The sequence below is a fragment of the Oenanthe melanoleuca genome, chromosome 3, assembly GCF_029582105.1.
Source record: "Oenanthe melanoleuca isolate GR-GAL-2019-014 chromosome 3, OMel1.0, whole genome shotgun sequence".
In the NCBI taxonomy this organism is placed as follows: domain Eukaryota; kingdom Metazoa; phylum Chordata; class Aves; order Passeriformes; family Muscicapidae; genus Oenanthe; species Oenanthe melanoleuca.
This window is the reverse complement of record NC_079336.1, coordinates 78,060,983-78,079,243: the sequence shown is the minus strand read 5'-3', so window position 1 is coordinate 78,079,243 and position 18,261 is coordinate 78,060,983. Positions and strand designations below refer to the sequence as shown.

The window sequence follows — 18,261 nt, the reverse complement described above, 5'->3', positions numbered from 1 at the left end:
AATGTAGCAGAAAATCTACAAGGAAACTCAAGATTCTCACAAATTAACATTACCTGACATTTTACTGATTGTCCACCAGCAGTATCAATATTCTGAACTCTGAAAACCATCAAGTATCATTTTACTCTGGAGTAATACCTAGAAGCCAACAACTCACTAGCCTCATAAGAGTACCTGTCTATCATAAGCTTTGAGAGCTTTTTTGTTAAAATACTCTTTTTAAACACCTTTCAAGCTATAAACACAAGAGGATTACAAATGTACTCTATTATTTAGATTAAGGAACCACATAATGTTCCAGACATTAGCCAAGTCACTCTTCCGTGAAAAAATTCTGTTTGTTTAAAAACTATTTAGGAATAGGAATTAGCTAACCATCCTGGTGGCATTTTTTAATTCAATCACATTTTAGACTAGCACAGAATAAGTCAATGGCCCTTTTCTAAACGTGACTTTCAAAGAAAGCCATTAAGAAATACAAACTAGCTGTGCCATAGTCCTGTGGCAGTGACAACAGGAGTTTTAGGTGCAGTTCTGTAGCCAACTCACTCCTGCAAAGGTGGGGGCTGCCCACCTAACAGGGAGCTGTCCTGCCCCTCCTCGTGGCCACTCCCCATTCCAGTGTTTGCCAGCTCTGCTGTTTGTGCATCTACACGGTGAGTCAGGTCAGGGAAATGATCCATCTGAAAGTTAGCTAGGAAAATAAAAATAGATTCATTTTCAGCCAGATAAATTTCCTGGCATGATTCACCATGTCACCATTATGAGCACAAGTGCCAACACAACCGAGCTAGGGGAGGACATGACACTTCCCCCATTTCAGCAACAGCTTCCACTGAAGTTTCAAATAAACATGGAAGAGCATCAAGGGCAAGTTCACAAGCTTCTAATTAAAATACAGTAGCTGCTGCTGTTTCTTGAGATAAGAATAAAGTTGTTCAGAAAAGTTTCCAATGTATTAGTCAGCATGCATAAACTGGCATGATATTATAAAAGCCAGCACAGTTCAAAAACAGAGTGAATACCAGCCTCAAAGTAAAGCAAAAGATGCTCTACAGAATCACACTACTTTGAAGGAATTTCCACGTGTGTAAAAGTTATACTGCTAATCCATCTGCGGTTTCACGAGATCTAAAGTGTGCAAGCATAGGGAGAAATGCTGTCATGTTCCTACAGATTACTCTCTCCCAAGGATCATTGTTCAAGGGTTTCCTCCAGTCTCTCTGGAAGACACCTAGCAAAAGAACTAACCTTTAGATTTTTCCATTTTTTTAAGTCGTCTCTTTGTTTGATCTAACAAATTTTATCTCTTTTGCAATGTGTCAGCATAAACAAAATTTTTAAAATCCACTTCTTCTCATTCAGACTAAACTTCAAATATTAGACTGATTTTACTTCCTACACAAAAATTATATTTCAGTTATATAAAATTATATTTTAAAAGCCTGAATATTGTAATGTAAAGTGTTTAGAAGTTTCACAAAGATAAACAAACTCACATTCAGGAAGTCTCTGGGGTGAAGTAACAATACTATTTCCATTTTATCTGAGGGAAACTGTGACTTGGACAAATTCAGGTTTCCACAACATTGAGTGCCAAATTTAAGGTACTATTGATCCAACTCTTTATATAATTTACCATCTTACATGCCTTCCTTCACTATGAACTAGGTTGTCCATAAATCACAACCAAAATCACAGAGCATTTGTATCAAGCAGCCCTCCAGTCTCTTGCTGGTGGTGGGGTTCTCAGTACCTCAGCCTAATTAGCAGCAATTCGTGAAGATTGTTCTAGTTACACTAACTTTCTTATTGTGGCCATGTTGATAAAAGACTATCAGGAAGCTGTGCCCAGCATTTTTTTTTTTTACATCTCAGCTGTTCAAATGTGAATAACTTTAGGATTACACAATTTGGAATTTCAATGCAAAAATGATAACAACTTATGAAACTTGGAACTTTCAAATTTTATGCAGTTAATATGCTACTATATTGTAATTCAATATTTTTGGGAGGACTACTCCCAAAGTCAAGACAGCCATTAATTTGTAAGTGATCTTCTGAATCTACCTAGAAAAAGAGAATGTGTTTTCTTATCAGTGTTCTGGCATCTAGGCATTCATTTCCTTTCTTCCTATCAGTTTTTAAGAAAGCACTTTGTTAAAAAGCAAACTATCAATGAAGAATTTACAGTAAACAAGATGTCAGTTGTGATGATCTGATTACAAAGAAATTTACTTAGGTTTATATAAAGTAAGCTAACAATGCCCTGAGTTGCAAGGGAAGGAATCAATAACACAGACTAGCTGAGAGATAAAGCAAGTAGTACTAGTAAGAGATGGTATTAAATTTTATATTTATTTATTACTGGAAAATAATAAAAACTGGATATTACTGGAAAAATGAGACTGAAGGTACAGCAACATTACAGATAAGGAGCAAACATCTGAAGCAAATCTTCCAATCATCAACCACTACAAGCTTTGGCTTACATTGTGACCACCACTCACCCATTCCCACTGCTGAGGGGGTCTCAAGTCCATAGGAACAGACATGACTGTGTCCAAAGCAAAGCTCTGGAAACATGCATATGTAACTTGAACCAAAATCTAAGGTAGCTCAACAGATCTGCCTCTATTATGCTGATGGATTCCTACCCTGGGAAGCAGGAATTCCCCCCCAGAGCAAGTTAAGGTCTTTGCTGTTGGAATTAAGCAACAATGTTTTGCCTGCCACTTAGATTAAACTGCTCTCAAGAACTTGGAGATTGAATAGATCCCACTCACTAACAGCATCTTTCCATGTTTTGATGGAAAAAAGCCTCTTATTTTGTCTACAATTTGTAGAGATGCTCATAAAGGGTCAACAATTCTTCTTAGAAAACAAAAGACAACCAAGACAGTACTGAGTGATAGTAACACCTTTTTCCCTGGTCTTCTCCCTGAAGTTTCTTTACTGAAAAAAAAAGCTTATTTTCAATATCTAGATCTGCAGTCTCCTTTGTCTCATGCCCTAAAACTCTGAGTTCTTAGTCCAGTCCTAGAACTCTTTCAGAACCTAGTTTCAAGTCACAGCTGTTGACCTCAATAATGTTTTTGATGATTACAGCAGGGGTATTATTAAAGAAGTGGTTCCCACAGAGGCATAAGCTGATTGACCTAGCTGAGGTGAGAAGAACCAGTACACAGACTGCTTCTGAAATAAAATAAATCACAAAGACTTGGGAGACTTGTTGGACTGGCATGTAGGTATATTGAGAGAAGACGATTTTTTACAAGGTATTAAAAGTTCTGGTATTGCAAGCATATTATCCTTACAGAAATAATGTGAAAGTAACACAAACACAAAGGAATTTTGAGAGTAACCAATGTAACACAGCATGCCAAAGGTATTATACAGCATGACTATTTAAGCTTCAAGTAAATAGAGGTTTTAATAAACAGAAAACATGTATTTGCCTAAAATTCTTCCCCAACAGCATCCTTTGGACATTTGCTGGTCGTGCAATACTGCCAGGCCAAAAGGGTTGTGAGCAGGAAAAAGGCAATGAATAGTTAACATGCTGCCTTCCTAATCCCTGCAACAGAAAATGTTTAACCTTGCTTCTTTGGAAGTATGGCTCTCATGGGTAACTAAGTAGTGAGAGTAAGAGAAACCAGCATGAATGGAGAAAACCTCCAGAACATGAGCAACCAGGCAGCATTCATTACAGAGGAATTGAACAGATATGCAAGAACATGTAAGGCCACTGGGTGCAGAATACCAAAATACCCACTGCCCAGGTTATTTTCCCGTGTAACAAGCAACCTGTTGCTGTCAGGAATAGCAAAAGCACTTTTGTACCATGAAACTCAGGAAATGCAAAGGCTATAAGCCCAAAGTCATAAGCACCAGAAACATGCCTTACAAACAACCACTGGGAAAACAAAGATTTGATTTGGGTATTGAATTTTGTTAACTTCTTTTCAGAAAACTGAACATCAATAGTTCCAAGGTCAAATATATTGATATGGCCATGAATGTTCCATGTTAATAATACACTATTATTACAGCCACAGGAGAACACCTTCCTCCATTCGAAGATACTACTTCTATGTGACACATTACTGGTAGGAACTAACACATTCAATCAAAGAACATGCACAAAATTTTAGCCTCTATCATCTACAATACAGCCCCATGTAGGAGAGCTTCATTTTTTCATAGTACAAAATGGAGAGCTGCAAAAACTACACTCACCTATGCACTACCTAAAAAGTACCCAGGATGAAGTTATTTAGCAAAGAGAACACCTCATCCTATTTACATCAATTTTAAGATTTTCAAGGAAAAGTATGGATAAAAAGGTTATAATTATTCCAAAAGGAAGATCTTGGTAGTCAACTACAGAGTGAGTGGGACAGAGAAAGGGTTCAGAGGATCTCCTCTCCCAGTGGGGCAGCTGCAGGAAAACAGCATCTAAATACACAGATCCCTGCTCACAGTGTATGGGGTGGGGGGGAAACTAACATCAAAAAACCAACAATACCTACAAATGAACAAAAAACCCCAAACAGCACTGACTACAAGCAACTTTACAGATTTACCTAAATCCATTTCTACACTGAGTGCAAGATACAGCAGTCTCTTAACTATCTGGGAATGAAAAAAAAACCAAAAACCTAGCTACCATATAAGGATGCAAGAAAGGTCACTGTGCCATTTTTCCTCTCTTTGGTCCACATGGAACTGCCTCTTTTATAGTCATATATTTTGTTGGAACTTCACATTTTGCATTAATTAGATAGAATGAGAGTAGAACAACTACAATATGAAAGGCTTATTTAGTTTCAAGTCGTTTATCAATCAAGACTTTACCTTAAATACTATTTGCTAAGACAATTAGAAAAAAATTCTTTAAATTTCTTCTACTTTGTGTAGCAGATGTTCAACATAGTCTATTTAAATTTGTCTTTGTTAGAGGTGTGTTAAATTGTTCAAATAATTCAGACAATCTGCAAACAAGATTTCTGACAGGTTGTGAATAACACTCAATTAATACCATAACTTCTGAGATTAATTTTCCAATCAAGGCATTTATGCCATAAAAAAAACCAAACAGAAGAAAAAATAAATAAATAAATAAATAAATAAATAAATAAATAAATAAAATAAAAAAACAACTCAAACAAACATACCACATGAACTCAATCTCCAGAGTGCATTTCCAAAATTAACATCTGTTTGGTCTTGGTTCAACTGTAAAACCCAATGTCCACTACATGAAATAATACAGTTCTTTTTCTGGATTTGAGCCAGGGGGAGGAGGGAGAAGACATGTTACCATAAGACTATAAATAATTTGTACTTTAAACAACAATTCTATTACTATTTGGAACAATAGATTTATTCCATTACACTATTTATTCTTCTTGATAGAAGATATAACAACCGTAAATATTTTGCACACAGTTATTTCTCAAAATCCCATGACACCTGCATCATGTCCTGAATCTCAAAAATGAAAACAGAGCAGAGTTGACTCAATCTCATCACAGTAAATCAAACGCATTCCATGAACTGTGAGTTTAGAAATACTAACACTACTTCAATTTTATATACAAAGAAGTTATGAAAAGTATTTTTAAAAAGAAGAAAAAAGAAAGAAAAGAAAGGCAAAACATTGAGAGAAAAAAACTTATTACAGTATTTCAGTGATACACTATTTACAGGACAATCTCATTATAAGAAAGCCTCATGACATCTGTTTTTTTACCACCATCTCATTACATCAAATTTCTTAAGTTATTACAGTTAAGCCACAACAATTTTGGACTTTGGTTCCCTCTCTACAAATTGGAATGCTGGTACATGGACCATGTGAGCCATGGCAAACTGCATTACCTAACACACCAGACCAAAATTCCAAATCCCAAACAGAAGAAAGGCAATCAAAGTGTGGCAACACAAGCACTAACTTAAACTGGCACACTGCCTTGTCTTTAAACAATGATTTAGCCATGGTGTTGTGCCTTACACACTAGGTATATCCTCATCAAAACCTTACTCTTTCAATTAAAGACAAAGTTAGCTGACACATTAAATTTAAAACTGGGTCCTTTAAAAGTTAGCATCTGTGTCAATTCTTCCTTTGTCCCTAATGATCTTTCAATAACATGGTAACAGAAACTCTTAAATCTTTTCATATATTTAAATTAATTGAAATTCTGTGCACAGGTTATATATAAAGAAATTAGGTTGCAATTAAGCATAGTTATGAAAGATTCTTAAATCTAATTGTTGTGACTATTATAGACCACAGACAAGGTCAAGTGTACAACTTAAAAAACTTTGGCTTTAAAGAAAAAATCCCACATGAATTATAAGCATAAAAGTCACTTTTGTAATGGTACAGACCCAATCCCACTAGGCATGTTCATCATGTAAAAAAACACGTTTCCAAAACAATAAATTAAAAACATATCCCTCTGTGCAAATCATGTAATTTAATTAAGTAAATACAGTAAAAGCACGTTGAGTAAAATTAAGGATACTAACTTTTACATAAACTTAAAGATACTCACTCTGCAAAACACTGTCCTCTGCAAACCCAAAATGTAAAAGTCATTTCAGCAATTGCTGCAGAGTACTTACACTAACTGCAATAATGTCAAATATTTAATTTCTGCATATCAGCAACAAGGTTCATGTCACTGTATTTAAGGTTTTTAGTCAAAACTGCTTCCCTTTCATCTGTATGCATTACAAAGAAAGATGTTGGTGTCATCTAAAAAGTAAATCCATAAAGGAAGAGACAATGCATCTCTGTCCTAATCTGGCTACAGATATAACTGGAGAAGAAAGAAAAATTATCCTCACTGAGCCAGTGAATTGCAAAAATATCTTTGCAGCCACACATGGACACAGACCATGAGCTGCTTGGTTCTTGCCACTGGATGTAAGATATAAATTCCAGCCATAAAGCCATCCTTACAAAATGCATCACCACGCCTCTCCCACCTGACCAGACACTCCACTCTAAGGAGACTGCTCTGCTGGCTCCCCACTAGCCCAAGTTCTGATGCCTCACAGGGATCTGAATCAGTACTTCAGTTCAGATAAGGAAAGTGCTTTTGCAGCAAATCTTCCCACCACCCTAGTTAATGCACTTTCATCTGCTGCTTGAAGCACTCCCACGGTGCACAAACCTGGTTCCTTTCAGATGAGACTAAAAGCCACACAATGTATTCCAGGAGCACTACCACTGCCAAAGGGGCACAAAAGCAGACAGAAGCCAGTCCAAATTAACACCCACTTCACTGTACAAATGCACCAAGTGTAGATAAGTATGGAGTCCCATCACCAATTATCTCATTCTCCAAATCTGCTCTTGCTGGGCTGCATTACTTGTTCAGGCACACCCAGCCACTGTGCTTCAGGGTCTCCTTTCACCTGGGATTCATAGTTCCCCAAGCTTCTCAGGCACTGCTTCTCCTTGGGGTTTGTGTCTTCTCTTGTCCAAAGTTCTCACCTCCAGCCTGTCATCTCTGCTCATTTGACCTTTCATATACAACAGCTTACTCTTCCACAATGTCATCTACTCTCTCCACACTGAAACTGCTTCTCCTAAAGACTACTCAAAGCCCAAGTATGATCAGTGTCAAAATAACTTAATTCTGCTATTTCTTAACTTTGAGTAAAACATTAATGGGTGCCTCATTCAAGCACACACAGAAAAACAGGGCTTTGAAGCCAACTGTGTAGCATCCCATCTGATCCTTCAGTCCTCAACAGCAGGCTTAAAACCTTACAAACATATAGCCCTCAGCCTTCTATTACTGACATGGATACAGCACTAAGAATAATAATAAAGCAAACATCTTTTCACTGCATTTCACAGCCATTCAGGGTGCACTAACATACCCTGTCTTCCCTAGCCTCTCTCCAGCAGAGTCTCAATTCAGAGAGAGATCCCCAACTCTATTTTTAGTCTTCCCCTCTCATTTCTACACTGAGTTCACCTAACTCGCCTTTGTAATGGCCCATCTCATTAGACAGCTCCTCAAAACCATTTTTCATCCCAATACCTTCAAGTCATCCTCATACTCCTGACTGGGCTGTGAATCAAAAAAAGAAGTTGGACTTTTTTTTTCCCTTTCCTTGTACCATAAGCCATACTGACTGCTGAAGGGGACAATTTTATAAGGTCCAGGGCTGTAGTCACCTGACCAAGTAATTCAGCATAATAGAAACACATCACCCAACTGAAGCAGCCCAGGCTCCTATGTTCCCAGCAGGAAGGGTTTACAAGCTTTATTTCTAGATAAATTCAGTCTGGAGCCTCAGAAATTTATGCTGCACCATACACTTGGCTTGGGCTGTCCAAAGAACCCATCATTGGAGCTGGAATTTATTCTGTGTCTGCCTGGAGATCCCACATTCACCCTTCTCCAGTGGAACGTGGCTTGTACCTACCAAAACCAGCCTGTGAACTGAGCCAATGAGTATTACATGTTGATTAAAGAATTCACTTTAAAACTGTAACACTGATCACCTGTGGAAACAAGACAGCTTTACCCAATCCCATGATGCTTCTTAAAGAAGAGAATATTTGGCTGCCAAAATAAGTGTTTACTGAGTGTATTCTCAGAATATAGATTAAAGTTGGATACTTTTTCCTGGCAAAATTTAACAAATGCACTTAACAACTTTGATTTTCTTGCTCCAGAGCAAGGTCAGAGTAAAAGTTGTAATTACATGAAATGTGTAACCATTGAATAAAATGCTTAAGGATTCTTAGCATTGTGAAACACAACAGTGCTTTTCCTTTTGTTTTCAGAAACAAACAAAAGGAACACTTTAACTCACCAACAACCAGGATAAGTCAGAGAAAATTGAGGACAATATTAGATGCAATTTTTAAAATTTCCACTAAAACCTACACAGTTACATACAGCAAGAAGAAAAAAAACCAACCATAAATTCAAAGTTATTTATGATAAGGAAAAATGCTTGCCATGAAATGTCTTTAATTGGAAAACAATTACTAATAAAATTGACCTCAAAATGTCAACTTGGTGGGCTTTTCTTCAATTAATTGATCATAAAATAGGGTGAGAAGAAAAACCTTTATTTAGCATTTCAAAATTTTGAATATTCAGTAAGACATTGAATTTCAGTGTACATTGTCCCTTTCCAGATCCCAGTAATTAATATATGCATATCCACTGCTCACAGAGTTGACAGCAGTTGCAATAAGAATGAGCAATATTTCCTGAAGGAACTGATGTCATGTAAAAGAAAATTATTTGGAGCACCTTAACCATTCAAGTACATTTGAAATAAATTTATATGGAAGAATCAAAAAAGGAAATCAGATCTCCAAATTGAGTAAACAACAACAAGGTGAAAGGAAAAATAATTTAAATGTTTAAATAGTTCCTGTCATGTAAAATATTATTTGTTATAAACACAGGAATACACTCCAAAATAGGAAGTAGGCCTTAAGCATAACATTATTTAGCTCATTTTCATTTACAATACCCATAATGCATCCTGAAATACAATTTATGCAGAAATAATAAAAGAATAATAAAATCTTCTCTCATTATCTTGCCTTCCTTGACATTTTATGTCAATCTGCAATAACAAATTTAATAATGATCTTTGTCTTCACACACTGCTATTGAAGCAAAGGATTTCTTTGCAAATTAAAGGGTAATTTTGTTCCCACTATTTTAGTCTAATCTTTCTGGGCTAGGATCATAGAAACTCATGGCATAAATCACTCTAAAATCCAGATCACCTCCTCTCTGTGAGAGAGGTCATATTCTTTTGAAAATAATCACGTGTGCAACCACAACCTAAATCAGTGCAGTATGAAGCATGGAAGATTTCATCCAAAGTTCATCACATGATATGAATGCCAGATATTTCTAGAGGTTTCACATTCAAAGCTGAACATACAGCAAACTCCCTAAATTTGCAAATCCCATGGTAAAACATTTTAAAGACACATCTCAAGAATCACAAGAATTCAAATATAACAGAAAATCATACTTTACACTGGCTTATAGATAGGAACATATTCTTTAATCATATGTCTTCCAGGTCTGCTAAGTAATAGGTGTATGCTGACCTTTATGCAAGTATTATGTTGATTTTACTGGGACTACTTGCATCTGTAATACAATCTGAGCCACACTGAATGATTTTGGCATCTAGGAAATTTCACACAAAATATCATATCTACAGCAGCTTCCAGGCAACCTTTGACTGCACAGCTCTATTACTGCCTCTTCCAGCTGCCACAACAGCAGCTGAGCCTGATGCACAGGTAACAGCAGCTGCAGCAACAAGGCTCAAGGTGGGAATTAGAGTCCAACTTCCTCTGCACTGTCAGCTACCCCACAAACTGGGGCAGTGCTGAGGGTTATGTATCAATACCAACCAGGCCTTAATCTGACCATATGGTCACATTGGCATGCTCCAGAGCAGAAGATAAACCAAGAACATGCATCTGTGTAACCATGTCATACCATTGCACAGAGAAGCACTTCCCATTAAAAGGCAGAACTTACCCCTCTTCTGTACCCAGCCTTCCTTCACAATGGTAACATCGCTCATGATGACTCCACTCTGAACCCCAAACTCAAAAGAGTATTTCTTTGACTTATCAGCTTGTCTGCTTGGCTTCTCTTCTGCAGCTCTTCACAATTTCTACTGATGAGTCACACTGGAAGGAAATATTAGAGAAAGAATTTGAGTCTTTTCTGTTTTTCTCACTTGACAGCCAACAAAAAAGTCTTTGTTGATGTATTTCACTGACTGAGCTCATATTAAAAATCTGCCTTTATTTTTAATTAACTGTATAACACAATCATGTTTCTAGTCTTACAGCACATTTTCAATGAACACTACAATACTAAAAAGCAGCAGAATGTGTTAAAATTTAAGTCATATGGCACTTTTATAAAAGGCACACAGCAGAAATCTCTTGTAGTAATGCACAGGATGCTGTTAAATTAAAGGCTGCTGGCCCTGCTTCAAAAGCCCACCTCTGAACACACAGGAGCTTTCCCTGCTCCACAGTTGTCAAAACCCATGCAATGGACAAGTGCATCCTCTATTATGGCTACCTACAATCATATTAAGAGTGTGACAAAATGGAATGAAAGGTTACATTCTTGCTATTTCCACTATAATACTATTATAGCCAATACAAATCCTGAACTTACAAGAGTTTTTCAAAAACAGCATCATCTCCAAGTACACAAACAGAAAAACAACTTCTTATAAGTAAAAATTAACCAAAACCACCCCCAATGTTCAGTTTATAAAAAGGAGTGCATGTTCTCTCAAAGCTTTAAGCTAGGCAGTGACAGGAGTGCTCTTTTCCCTACAAACCTCAGCCTGCAGGGCACAGAAGGGAAGTTAGTCCTGGAACAGGACATACCACTCTCAGAAGCCACAACCCTCTCTTTTGACCACCTCACTCCCAGAGCTAACCTAACAGCTGTGAAGAAGAGATAAATAGCAGTACAATAATGTAGGAAGAAAAGCCAGAGGCCAGGAGATGTTTCCTTTTGCCAGCAAACTGCCTTTCCCCTCCAACCTTCAAAATAAAGAGAAGCATTCAAATAATGCCCATCCAGAAAAGTGTGAGAAGCCAAGACATGGGATTTCTCTGATGGTGGAGGAACACCTTTCTACAGCTCTATACACAGGAGCACACATATACACAGTGGTGGCACAGAACAAGAACCCCCACACAAATTTAGTGCTACCAAATGCAGCCCATACATATCTATTTAGTAGACAGACCAACATATACAAACAGGAAAGAAACAAATATGACTGTACTAGAAGCAATTGGTGCAACAAATGAATGAAGAAAGAACTGGGAAATCAGTTTCTTTAACATAATCAAGTACAAACTAAAAATGGAACCATTACAGACCTACAGGTTAGTTCTTATTTATCCTTTGAAATATGTGTATTTGCATGACACAGCAACTAGATGGAAGGCTTTTCTGCATGGATGGTGTAACATGCAAAATACAACTTAGCATGAGTATTTTTTCAGATGGTATGCCACAAAATACAGTATAACCCAATTTTACAGAAACACTCTAGTGTGCCCATCTAAGTCTTACTTTCTTTAAACTATTTTTTTCAAAAACACTCAGTAATTTGAATGCACAAAAGTAAAAACCACAAGTTTAAAACCATTAATTCTGTAAAGTTTAAGTAATATTGACTACTGTGTCTCTGAGACATCCCCACAGCACTGGCAGACATGGCAGTGAGACCTGTGCAGGTGACACAAAACTTTTGGCATCACACCCTGCCATGTCCAGCAGGACACCACACACCTGTGTCTATAGAAACACACCCCATTTAAATTTCATAAGAGTTAAAAGAAAATGTTATGTACATGTTGGAAGGACATAAGAATGCCTTACTGATGTTATTTGATCTAACCTTAGCTGCTTAGGCATCATATTGCATGCAAGCCAGTACAGCAGAAATAACCAAAGCATGCATTTCCCCATCCTGCACCTTACTAATGTGAGAGCTCATTTCTGGGTCAGACATTATCAGAACTTTTGTTTGCATGCTTCAAACAAGATAAGCAAGTCTATCAGCTGTGCATGAGAAGAGATCTGACAGATTAGGGCACGTGCCTGAAAGCAGGCTGCTGTTCTGCCATTCTGGATCAGCACAGCACAGCATCAGCTCTTATTACAAACACATAAATCTTCACAAAGCCCAGAGGTGGGTGTCAAACAACTGTGACCCAAGAGCAGCTGTTCTGGGAAGGAAGTGTAAGCACATCAATTCCCAAATACCCAACCTAAGTCCAGTTTTCCACAAGACTTCCATTGCATTCTCTGAGAAGTAATCACAGTTGAATTTTTTTCCCAGCTATAAAGACACAAGAAGTAATATAACACTCAGTATTTACCTTGGGCTGGCACATGCTGCAATACATTTTACCCTTTTGGCAAATTTAGTGTACTTTCCATTTCTGGTGTGCAATGATTTATTCTTACTGGTAAAGATACAGATATAAGAAATTAACTTCTGTACTAAGCAGCAATAATCTTGTCTGCCCACAGACTGATCAGTCAGTCCATGATTTATGAATGAATTCATGCTTGAAGCTCCCTATTTACCCACTGATTACAATTAAGTTAGTGTTATGCAATCAAAATCTGATCTATGACCGACTTTCATGTCAGACTGTGCCTGAAACAACCTCAAGTCTATGTCTGTAGGCTTGCATCCCACCCATCACATGCACTGCGTTACTGAACTTTGAATAAAATCCCCAAAATACAAAAATCACACAAATGTGGTGATAAAATTAACTGCACTATCCCCAGTTTAGCTTCACAGTATTACCAGAAACAACTTTAGGGTTACCAACAGTTCTACGGTTGTATTGATTGCTCCATTAATGGGTAATTAAAAGTCAAGCTGAATTACACAGGAAACTGAAGGAGATAAATCAAAGCATTAAGAAGCTAATGAAAATAAAGGTTATATATGCACACTACACTTTCAAGAAGCCATTTGTAAGCATCTGTAATATTACCCCTTATTAAATGCCTTTAAGCCTTTCTAAAAGCTGTACTCCTTTACTCTAAAAGTCATTCACCAATGCTCCAGAAGAGCAGAATTTTGAGAATTACTTCTTATCATGACCAAAACTGGCCTTATATTAAAAAATGGTCACACAAAAGCTATCTTCCCTGAAGATGTAATAAAGATTTGTGTACAGATGTAAAGGAGTTGTCTGAAACACACAGAACTCTCACATGAAAACAGCATTTCATCTATAGCTCAACTACTTCAAGAAAAGCTACAGGAATGTTTATTCTACACATCTGGCATAGAACTCAAATACTTGTTAGCAATCAACTCTGCTCTACCAATGCACTTGAAGTCACAGCAGCAGGTATGCAGTAATTTTTACAGTTTACCTTACTGCTATACAGGATGAACCCACAGAAATAGGAGAAAAATGTTAGAACAAAATTTGACAATGTTTTGCATTACAGGTGCTTTCTACAGGGAAGAACTTGACTTGTTTTCACATATTTTCCAGCAACTAGAGAACACATTAGATTGCTGCTTTTTCCCCCCACTTTTTTGTATCTTAAACTTGAAAGATGTATTTTCCAACAGTACACTGTGTGTATTCTGTAGACATCATCAGATAGTCATGTATATGCACAATACATACAAGAACCCACTGTCAGCATACTTTACAAAGATGTAAAAATTTACTCCATTAAAATCAGTGATGTGAAGAACTAAGGGACAAAATTTAGTGGTGGACTTCGGCAGTATTAGGTTAGTGGCTGGAAAGAACTTTTCCAGCCTAAATGATTCTATGATTCTATGCAAACAACTGCAGGGGGGTTTTATTTTATTAAAAATGTACAACTTTTCCTTTTTTCTTCAGGAAGTTATTAAGCCACTTTTTTAGTGTGAGATAAAACAATTCAGCACACTTCTAAAGAGCTAGTATTATACGTATAAGTTCTTAGCTGTAAAGGTTGTAAAGGCAACTTTCTGACCAAAAATTTAGCAGAGACTTCTATAAGCAACAGAGTTCTAGATCCCTGTGCCAAGGCTCAAAGTTTCCCTGAGCCATGGTAAAAACTAGCCAATATCTTCTCTGTTCTAATGCTGAACTTTAGGAATATCAGTAATATAGAGAAGAACTATCTTACTTCATGATGCTACCATATGGGAGCTAAAAGATCAACAATTAAAATGAGCAATGGACCATTCAGTAGAAAGACAGCTTTTCCCCAGCTTCTGTTTTTAAATTAAAGGAGGCTCTCATGCCCATCACACGAGTCAGCTACCTACAGAGACCTGGTGAATAGGGAGAAGGAAAGAAATCCCTTAAAAGCAGAAGAACTAAAAACTGTGTCTCAGGTCTACACTTAACAACTACTATGTGCAAGTGAATTATCATTGAGATTCATAAGAACAGACAAGACTCCTTTGAAATCTGGGCATCTTCCCATTCTCCCCACGACATGAGACAGCTGAGTAAAGAAGACAGTGCCCATAAATTCAGTGTAAATTGTATGATTCAGTTCTCTGTTGTAAGAACTTTCATAAACACAGGCTTCTACTTTCAACAATTTTGGAGCTGAGAAAAAACAGAAACTCTCACATTTACCAACTCAAGTTACCAGAGAGAATACCAGGAGAATCAATTTCAGTGCTTCCAGAAATGATCCCCATAACTTCTTGTACCATTATCAATTCAGTGAATCATGCAACCTTGTTCTCTCAATATATGAGTACTACCATTCTCCCTTTTTACAAGTAATCACTTGTTTAGTTAAATGTCTGGGGAAAAAAGAACATTAAGTGAACCTCTCTGATTCCCTTTGTCTGACTCACTGAGATTCTTGGTCCCCCATGTAAGCAGAGCCAAATCTCATCATCTCCATCACTTGATTTTTCAGAAAAGTAACTGAATCATTTTGTGCATGCACACAATACCCACATCACCAAAAAAAGCAGTTCTCAGTGGCTTCCATCACATTTGTTTCCTTGCTTTGGGGGGCTTGGTTTTTGTAGCAGATCAAGCTATTAAGAGCTCTTCCCAAATTTGAGTTTGACTCCCCCCAAACAACCGAGCAGGCTGTAGCTGTTCCCAATGCAGGTTGCACACACAGAACAAGGAATTCAAAATGTCAAAGCTCTAAATTAAAACCAGAGTTATCTTTAGGAATGGAAGCTGAAATCCAGGTTTTATTTATACAAAAAACACATGCATATCCTCCTCCCCAGCAAAGCTGGCCGAACAATTAGAGGATATATTGCACATCATCAAATATTATACAAAAGACTATATGACAGAATAGAGATTCCTACAAAACTTGCTAAATCAAATTAGATTAATCAAATTAATTGTTAGTGGAAGAATCACACTCAGGTGAGTGCTTTATCTAAAAAGTATCAAGTATTTATACACTACCTATTCTGGAATTCTGGTTATACTGACTGATTTAAATACTACCATAACTTAGACTGAGGAAAAAGAAACCTCTAGGAAGATAGTATCTGTCCAACTTACTAGAGTCAATTAAAAATTGAAAAAGAAATAAAAAACAAAAAACACAGTATCAAACCAAGACAAACAATGAACTGATTTGACAAGACAAATTAATTAGCAAAAAAATGATTATTTAAAGAAAATCTATCCTAAGTTTATAAAATTGTAAACTTCATGTACATATGATTATCTGAAAGATACCTAAAGTAATTTCTAAGTAGACATATTTACAGTTTTTAAAACAAATATTTAAAAAAATCCCAAGATATCTCCATGAGAGGCATTACAAATACCTTTGAAACTACATTTCATGCTAAAAGCCACAATGAACTTGCAGAAAATTGGCATTAGAAATTCACTCACAACAACTTTACTTTGTAACTTTTGATTTGGAATAATGAGGGACATGATAGGAAAATGGCACTGCCTACACCTTGTGGTAAGGAAAACCAACATACTTTGGAAAACACAAATAGCTCTTTATAATGCATGCTTACATGTATGCTTAATATTTGCAGTGTTCTATTTTTGCTTTCAGTATGTCAACAAGTTTCACATAACTAATATATGCTCAGATGAGCCTAGTTAGGAGAATGCAGGCATACTGAAATATTAATATACAAGTTAGATGTTTTATTTAGATTCTGCAACTGAATAAGTTTATCAGGAAAGAAAACATCATTCTGTATTTTATTTCCCTTTACAATGACAAAGCAAGTTATTTTAAGGGACAAAGGTATAATTAAAGCAAGGTGAACAAAGCCACCCTTGCCTTTGTTTACCAAGGTATAAAGGAAGTTTCTAAATGTAACTAAATTGTTTCTTTAGATCCCATGTGAAACATTAACAACCCATTGTTTTGCCTTGTGTTTATTGACAAAAAATGCTTTAAATCCTTTTTGTCCCCCCCAAATCACATAAAACAATAGCTGAAAAGCAGACAGAAGCAGAGATAAAACTTACTAGAGTGTACATCTGAAATGAAACCAAAGAATACATTTCAAGTAGAAAAGATGAAGGGAGGGCTAAAATTATGCATAAAAAAAAATTACTGAGGCAATGATCTTGGGAGAGTTTTGGGACTCAGAGGAAGTCAAAACAAGGATTAGCTGAGCTGAGTATCACAACTATGGTAATGTTACTTCACTTAACCCTTCAAAACACATGTAATAAATTTAATTTGCCATGGATTAATGTAGGAATATTAATCCTTGCCTTCTAGAGACAAAGATCCTTTGCTCTTTAAAAATTTAGTTTAGAAAATACTCAAACAGTGAAAAAAAATAAACATTAGCTCCATATTTTTAAAACAAACTAAAATTACTTTTCTATGTCTGGAAGACTCAGGGGAAAAAAACTAACATAATTTTCAAAAGCTCAAAGAATCTAGAAATTCCTAGTCATTCTAGGAGAGATTTTAAAAGATCTTTCAAGAGATAGAAATCAAAGTTTCATTAAACCCATGCCTTTAATTATTTTTGTGATGGTAGCTTTTCTGCAGCACAACTCTGTATTGCGCACAAAAGACCAAGCACACCACTGAATAAAAAACTAGAAATATATTAACTACTCATGAGTAACAAGAAAATACTGAGGAGGAAAAAAAAAAAAAAAAAGGGTTCTCAAACTATCAATATAAAAGATGAGAAAAGTTCAGTGACATGCCTACCAAATAGCTTTCTTTTAAACTCTTACATAGTAGGTTTTATTTATTATGTCTGCATTGAACAAATCAAATTCTGAATTGCCTTGTAATAGGAATGAACTTTGTGATTCCTTTCTACAGAGCAATGAAACACTGCTGAACCTACTGTCAAATCCTGACACTGCAACATGACTACAACATAATCAACTTCTAACCTAAAACCTTCAGATTTTCTTGTTCACTCAAAAATGCATTATTTTCATCAACCTTAGACTTGGATTTCCCAAAGACAGAAGGCCTAACAACCCTAACTTACACTAGGTGAAGGTCTTTGGCAAATTTCATATGAAAAGTCAGATTACATGAAACTCACATGTACAACCTTAATTCTCTGTTCTCAAAGTGTATCAATACATTTAGAAAAGGATATAATAATTTCAACAAAAGCTCATGAGGCAAGCTGTAACAATTACATATCTCAAGAAATACACTGGATGCTTAGGGGAAAAAAATAAATGTGTCTTGGTTGGTAGAAATTGTTTTGCAA

At 36.4% G+C, this 18,261-nt stretch overlaps 1 protein-coding gene across 2 annotated transcripts in view; it reads right to left on the bottom strand.

The window, feature by feature from the left end:
• The window catches only part of AKT3 (AKT serine/threonine kinase 3), a 145,032-nt gene that overhangs the window by 121,847 nt on the left and 4,924 nt on the right, over window positions 1-18,261 (bottom strand). For both annotated transcript variants that reach the window (XM_056486306.1, XM_056486305.1), the window contains exon 2: window positions 10,560-10,714. In XM_056486306.1, coding sequence (XP_056342281.1) covers window positions 10,560-10,605 — 46 coding nt within the window. In that variant the 5' untranslated portion in view covers window positions 10,606-10,714. The remainder of the gene's footprint in view (window positions 1-10,559; window positions 10,715-18,261) is intronic.